The sequence below is a fragment of the Penaeus japonicus genome, unplaced genomic scaffold (assembly GCF_977035675.1).
Source record: "Penaeus japonicus unplaced genomic scaffold, GWHDUDI00000001_assembly GWHDUDI00000039, whole genome shotgun sequence".
NCBI lineage: Eukaryota > Metazoa > Arthropoda > Malacostraca > Decapoda > Penaeidae > Penaeus > Penaeus japonicus.
In genome coordinates, this window is record NW_028234441.1 from 16,142,185 (window position 1) to 16,149,684 (window position 7,500).

General features: G+C 33.3%; 2 protein-coding genes across 3 annotated transcripts in view; one reads left to right on the forward strand and one right to left on the reverse strand.

Annotated features, from left to right (window-relative positions):
- Positions 1 to 817, forward strand: part of LOC122260264 (uncharacterized) — a 6,920-nt gene extending 6,103 nt beyond the window's left edge. Inside the window, exon 5 of the mRNA XM_086533555.1 lies at positions 1 to 817. This exon is cut by the window's left edge and continues 578 nt beyond it. The gene's annotated coding sequence lies outside the window, so the exon portion shown is untranslated.
- Positions 818 to 3,133: 2,316 nt separating this feature from the next.
- Positions 3,134 to 7,500, reverse strand: part of LOC122260266 (putative methylthioribulose-1-phosphate dehydratase) — a 9,015-nt gene continuing 4,648 nt past the window's right edge. For both annotated transcript variants that reach the window (XM_043027456.2, XM_043027455.2), the window contains exons 3-8: positions 7,386 to 7,500; positions 7,054 to 7,214; positions 6,679 to 6,785; positions 6,292 to 6,402; positions 4,782 to 4,873; positions 3,134 to 4,564 (exon numbers count right to left, since the gene is read on the reverse strand). The exon at positions 7,386 to 7,500 is cut by the window's right edge and continues 48 nt beyond it. In XM_043027456.2, coding sequence (XP_042883390.1) covers positions 4,450 to 4,564; positions 4,782 to 4,873; positions 6,292 to 6,402; positions 6,679 to 6,785; positions 7,054 to 7,214; positions 7,386 to 7,500 — 701 coding nt within the window. In that variant the 3' untranslated portion in view covers positions 3,134 to 4,449. The remainder of the gene's footprint in view (positions 4,565 to 4,781; positions 4,874 to 6,291; positions 6,403 to 6,678; positions 6,786 to 7,053; positions 7,215 to 7,385) is intronic.

Below are 7,500 nucleotides of genomic sequence, written 5' to 3' on the forward strand. Positions count from 1 at the left end.
GCTTTGAGTTATTCACAATGGCAGAAGGGCACCTGTAAGTAATGCACATAACAAGGGACCAGGAGGGTCTCTAAACGCATGGGTTCAAGTCACTCAGTTAGGATGGGCATCCATTCGGGGTAATGGTTCCTCACTGTCTAAATCCAAAGTCCTTCGAAAGCAGGCATAGTTCTAGCCCTTAAATAAAAGAGAGTTTGAAACAGAAAACTGGATCATTTAGAGTTAATCACAAGAAGTATATCTTGAGGTTATAATGAATAATTTTGTTCCTTTTTATTTATCAGGTTTTTATTAATGATGAATACATGTTTCAGAGCAGGTTGAGTTTAGCAAAAAAATTATCAATTTTATTTTTATTAAGAGTCCAATCAGTATGTTTCATTTTGAATTTGACATAATTAAATTTTTTGGTGCTATTAACAGACCCAGTCATAATGTATTAGGTTGTATACATAGGAGTCAATTTGAAATTTTGACTCGTTCAGAAATGAAAATAATAATGGATACAATGATTTTCTTACATGTGTTATGGAAAATCCTATATACATAGTGAATCATAAATATAATGAACTTTCTACTGATTAAGATTAGAGTAAAATGCCAGAGATGCTCCTTCTTAAATCATGCCATAATTAAATTTAATTAAATAATGCCATAATTAGCTATAACAGTGATGTAAATAGATATTGAAAAGGTATGGTAATGAAATTTAGAATGCAGACCTGAAATTGATCATTACACTGTGATGATTAAATTTTAACCACATTAGAGAGAAAAGTATGACAAATCTTTATTGACATATATATATATATATATATATATATATATATATATATATATATATATATATATATATATATAGAGAGAGAGAGAGAGAGAGAGAGAGAGAGAGAGAGAGAGAGAGAGAGAGAGGCATATTTCTTCTTCCTCTTCTTTCTTTTCTTTTTTTTCTCCCCCTGACTGTTTTGTAACCATGAGAATATTCTAAATTTCACAACTTGCAAGTTTACTTTCAGGATATTGCTATGGTGGTCTAGTCACAAAAGTTGAATAGAAAAAAAGATTAGTGTGATGGCCTCTTTCTCTATGAAAGCTTGGACAGTGGAGTAGGAAATTTCCCAAGAAAATCTTACTCAGATATCAAAATTAAAGTTGTTTGTGCGTAAAAATGATAAAGTGAGGGTTGAATAGTTGCTTGTGTTTTGTTGACATATTGCCTATGTGACTTCAAGTGGATTTCCTTGTGATATTTCAATATTGGAAAACTAACAAAAATAGGGAATCTACAAATGGGTCATGTAGATGGTGACAGGGATATCTTTGTGTGTGTGTGTGTTTTAGCATACTATTTACATGGATATTTATTGTATTCTTTGATATAATTATGTGTTGATTTCTCTACCCCCTGTCCCAGAGTGAAATAGAATATATTGCTGCTTCTCTCTATAGGGAAATATTTGGCACAATATTAAAAGCTTGATTATTTGCACATTATATATATCCAGGCAGCTTCCACAATAGATATTTTTTTTATTTGATCTTCATTTACTGATCTGAAGAAGGAAACAATTTTTTTTAGAAATTCAAAGTAAATGACAGAATGGTTAAAACCAGGAAGATGAAACGTCTTTGGTTAAGATAATAATATTATGAACTGCTCACTAATTGCCGACTAGGATTCTGTTACATGATAGGACCTCATGAAGTATTAAATGAAACTGAATCCCACACATTCCAGTTATGAATCATATTCCACATAATGTTTAATTGACATTTAGATTTCAGGAATTTAGTACATTCTGCAGTAGTCAATAAAAATAAGTTATCCAGCTGTTTTAAGGACATTAAACATGCTATGGCACCCTTTGGTACTGGAGATATATTTCAAACGTATAGTCTAGTATATTTCTCGTCTTATTCTTGCTTTTTACTATTGATAGCCTTAAAGTGGTAATAAGAGTTGCATAATAACCCTTTGTTGGTTGGCTTAGCATGACACATGGTTAATTCTATTTTGGAATTATACAACATAAGCCATCTTGCTTTTGTACTGTTTCCACATTAATATGATTAAGTACTTTTAGAGGCATAGAAGTCATTATTCAACTTTTATCATAAATAATTTCTTCTATAGGCAGTAATTGCTTTTGGTCATGATATTGCAGTTGATAGGTTTATTGGTCACTTTGACACCATGTATTCAAGACCTTTAAAGGTTGTCTGCCAGACATCATGTATCTTGAATTATTTTACTAATGTATAAGCAAATGGTGATATATAGACTTTAGAACTGTGCATCCACGCTCCAGTAATTAATGAAAAGTATTTTGCCTCTACTTACCTTTTAATATTTCTGGGAATCCTTTATCATGCATTCCAGTGTCTGGATTTGTTGGGAATTCCATTATATATATTGTTATTATTATTATTATTATTATTTTAATGTTTTTTCCCAGGTAAGTTACAAGGGAATAAGTCCTTCTCCTTTTGGTATACATTGTATATAATGAGAAAAATAGGGTCATATCTCATAATTGCTGTTGTGTTTTTGTGTAATTATGGATGTATATCATGATATTTTTTGTACAAGTGAGAACCTTGTGAATGAATTTGAATTTGTTTGTGTGCGTAGGTTGTTTTTGTAACATAGTTTTATTATTTTTTTAAATGAATATATTCACCAAAGTAAACTGTATTATCTGTTTTTCACTTAATTATTGGTTGTTAGATTGTAATGAATCTCAAAAAATAAATTTACCTTCATGCTCTTTTTTTTTCATTCCTATTTTGAAACAATGACTGATGTAAAATATTTTAATGTGATTTATACTATTTTGCTATATGGGAATACCCATGTTTTCAAACTAAAAAGAATTGTAATGCTTTGTAATGAACTGTCAAAGATACTAAAAAAAGGGACATTTATAATGTAAAATTGTTTGTGATTTCTAGCTGGGAAATTGTTTTTCCTAACGAGACTAAAAACAAAACATGGGGAAATGCACAAATATGCCGTATTCTTGTATTTTCCTGCATTTCCTTCCCTTACTTTTGTTTACAACTTCTTCAAAATTAATCCTTCACTATAGAGGCTGTTACAGTTGTGATAGGTAACAAATATGTTGAAATAACATTCAGAGGACAAGAGTTTATTTCATGGTAATTTACCAAAGAAAAATATTATCAATATTACTTGTTCTATAAGGGTAAGCTCGATCTGTATTCAAGAGAGGATTTTTAACTTAATATAGTCATACAGATTTATTAAAGTAGCTGCATTTGATACATTTAAACTCAGTTATTGCAATCAACTGAAGTGGTACATTTAATCTCGACAAATAACTTCAGTCTTCAAGAAGATTATAAATTCAACAGAGTAATTTGCATATAAAAAGTTACAGTAAAACTTCACCCTCATTCGTGTATTCTGATTTGATTTCCTACATGCTAAATGTTTGAACTAACTCACAGATATATGTTAGAATAGGAATAGAGAGAAAGAGGGAAAAAAAAAAGAAAAAAAATACAAGTAAGTTTTCATTTGTTTGTACTCTTTAAAATGGTGGACAACTTCCTCCATTCTCTCTTTTATTTTTCTTTACTATTTCTTAACCCTAATATTCATCTTGTGGTAAAAATGACTTGATCCCTCCCCCCTTTTCACTCATTAAAAAAAGGTGATTAATGATAGTACATCACTATAAAGGTAAACTGCAAGTAAGAAATTACTCTTGTTATCAATTAAAACTGTAAATCAATAAATGGTAGTACTCTTTGATTGTAGTTCAAATTACAAATAAATATACAAATCTCTCAAAATGTACATAAAAGCTTTTGACAGGGTCTAAGGTTAGAAAAGAAGAAGGAAAGCAAAAGGTGCCTAGGCATTGGACACAAGGAAGAAAAAAAGAAAAAGCAAAAATAAAAACAAAATGTAAGGACTGATCAACCAACTAGGTGTTGCATTTGACTCTTGAGCAACTCTACTTTCAGATAAAAGTTTCCAATAATAAAACAATAGAGCCAAATTTTTCATCTCCACAAATGATTTTGTAAAATTTAACAAGCTATACTAATTATATCCTTACTACATGCTAAGCTTATAAAAGAAACAAAACAATGGGCTCTTTTTTTTAAAGACTTTTTAAATGGTATTTTTTGCATGGAGTGGCCACACCGAGTGAGCAAATCTTAAAATGTAAAGATAAAATATACCTATTCCCTTTAACAGAAAATCATTATCCTTTTTCAAGTGGGTAGTTTATATATATATATATATATCTTTATTTTTTTCCCGTTCTACCTGTAAGATTTAGAAATAAGACTCCTTTCTTGAGCAGACGAGGCAACTTGGCCAAAGATATCCATAATGCGAACATTTCCATTGGCCTTATTATATTATTTTTTCCCCCTTTTGCCTTGTGCTATATTAACTTGCTTTTGAATTCTTCATTTCCCATTGACTTGTTCTGTTTTGGCTTCATCTTCTGCTGGCTTTGAAGGGTCGAGTCCAAACTTGGTCATTTGAACTGCTATATCAAACAAATAATCATAGCATTCAGCCCTGTTGGATGCAGAGAATATGGTATTTAATAAGGGAAAAGAGGGTGAGGGGGGATAAGGAGGAGGGAGGAGGGAGGGAGAGAAAGATAGAGAGGGACTAAAGACAAAGGGAGTCATTCTAAACCCTTTCCTCATACACAAACAGATATTTAACAAAATCTATACAATCAACTCTTTTATGCACACCCTAAAATTCTGAACAGGAAGTTGTTACTTACATGGTCTTGGCCTTTTCCCATGTTTCACCCCAGACATAAACACCATGTCGTCTGACCAACACAGCATTCGTGTCAGGGTAAAGTTCTAATGCCTGTGTTTGGTAAAATAGAAATGAAAAAAGTAACAATAACAGAAATAATAATAGTAAATGAAGAATTTCTCCTTTTAGTTAAAAAACAAGGACCTAAAGTGATATAGCTACTTAATTTAGCTAATTAACCTGTAAATACCCAAGAAAATACTCTCGGTTATTTTGTACTTGAGGCAAATGATATATAAGGTGGCAATTTGCAATACAAATTTGCAATGTTGATGCATGGACCTTGTCACAGTTTTATCCTTTGCACATATATTCATAATAAACTTATGGCTTGTTTTATCATCATAGATTATTACAGTATTTCTTAGAATGTAATTAATATAAACCCATTGCGGACGGGGATAGATTTGCTTGCCCAGTCTCCAGGACGGGGTTTATTACCAAGTGAGGCAGCTTCATGTAATATGATATTTCCTACTCTCTTTCAGTTATTCATTGTTACACTAGAGCAATTTTTGCGTTCATTATTATTTTTTTATTTTTTTTTTTTTTTTGTGTTCTGTTGTATTGATTGTAGTATAGAGTCTATATCAGCTCTTTCTTTTCTTTATACTCAGTGTGATAGTAGTATTGCTGTTTAATGGGAAGACAAAATGCATCTTCATTTTTTTATATTTGTGTACTGTTGTAAATGAATAAGAAAAATATAACCATCTGCAATGAAGATGACATGCAGAGGTAGGGAAGAGGAAGGAAACCTGTGCTATGACAGTGAATGCCACAGTACAAAGCACCCTTATGAGCACAGGGGCACATTGTGAACACTGGGCATGGTTTGAGTCCCTTTCCTCTCCTCATTTTGCCTGCACATCACATTGCCGGTGCTTTAGGGCAAGAGGTCGGCATCTTGCTGTGTGCCGTCGCTCTCTGAAGATAGTGCTTGCTAGAGACTGTGGATGGGTGCCATTGAAGGCTCTCTCTCCTGCTGGTGCTAGGAGAAAGTGGTGCCATCTAGGTTTTGGATTTTAGGTTAACCCATTTTGCTTGACCCATTGGTCGCGGTTTTAATTTCATATTTATGCAGTAGGATGGCTGGTTTACAATATCTGGCACGGTGCTATCCATGTCTATGACCGACTCTGCCCTTGCAGCAAATCATGCCATCCACTGCTAATGGGTTAATATTACAACACTTATAGTAATTATGATTGCAATTGTCATTATCACTCATTCATTACTAATAATACAATGAAGAAACACAGTGATCCACTCTCCCCTAAAGTTAAGTATGTCACAACGCTCACTGTCAGGCCAAAAAACCCTGCGTCATGTATGTCATGACAACCGTCCGCAACGGGTTTATGATGTCAAGTACATGAAATGGAATTGTAAACAAATAAATAATAACAACAATAAATAGATATGAATAACAGTACTAAATATGGACACTCAAATCTATATCATCTTACCTGTGCCATGCTATCAGCCAAATCTGCTTCAAAAGGTGTATTGTCGATGATGGGCACAACAACCTCCTCGTCATACCTCATCTGCCTGTCCTCTGAGGCACACTTGATACCCTGTGATGGAAGTTCCATTTTTTAGAAATTGCCTAGCACAGAATCATGATGCAGCAAACTCATGAGCAAGAAACATGAATTAACGCATGGTAACTGAATTGATTGGGATCATTATCATGGACAGAAAGAAAAAACTTTTTGCCTGTTGTATTTGTACTTTTATTTGTTATTGTGTGTGTGAGAGTGCATGCATATGTAAATGCATATATGTGTGTGCTTTTGCATGTGTGGAAATCTGTGCATAATCAAATTGGTCTGCCTCTATCTAATACTTACTTTAATCATTTCCAGATGGGTAACTTTGAATTCTGACCCAGCATAAGCTAATGTTGCCATCACAGCTGCCTTCGAGTGACTGTGTACTACGGCCCCAGCTCCTCGCACTGATAATAAGAGATATGTCATACAAATTCATAGTTTACAACAAAAGAACAACCTGTTCTATATATTAGCCATAATAACATTTAATATAATTTTAATTTTGATAATACTCATCATTCTATTAATCCCACTATTTTTAATAATAATACTTTATAACTATTAATAATTACTAAAATCATAAGAACAATAACAATAATAAAAATGCTGATATTAATAACAATAGTCATTAAGCAACTGCACTATTAAAAGGAACTCATCACTAGTACGTACTTCGATAAGCAAGCATAAAGAGTGGAGTGCACTGGCTCTTCCTGAGCTGCCGTTCTGCTGCTGGCACTTCCAATTCTTCTCCTGCTGCGTTGAGGACGAACAAATCCTCGGGCTTTAAACGTTCCTTCTGGACACCGGAGGGAGCCACAAAAATTCTGTCACTTTAATGAGAAAGTAAAAATATTTACTTACTGAACAAGTGGTACATTTTACTTAAAGGATATACAACCATATAAACACACAGATTCTCATTCTCTCTCACACTGTCTCTGTCTCTGTCTCTGTCTCTCTCTCACATAAATCACATACTCCTTTTGTTTCTTTATACCTACCCTTCCTTGATGCTGATGCCTCCTCCAGTACCGCTAACCCAGCCAAGATTATAGAACACTTGTCCCAGCTCGCAGATAAGCTCACCGGGGCTCTTCTTCCCCCTTGTGCTGCTTG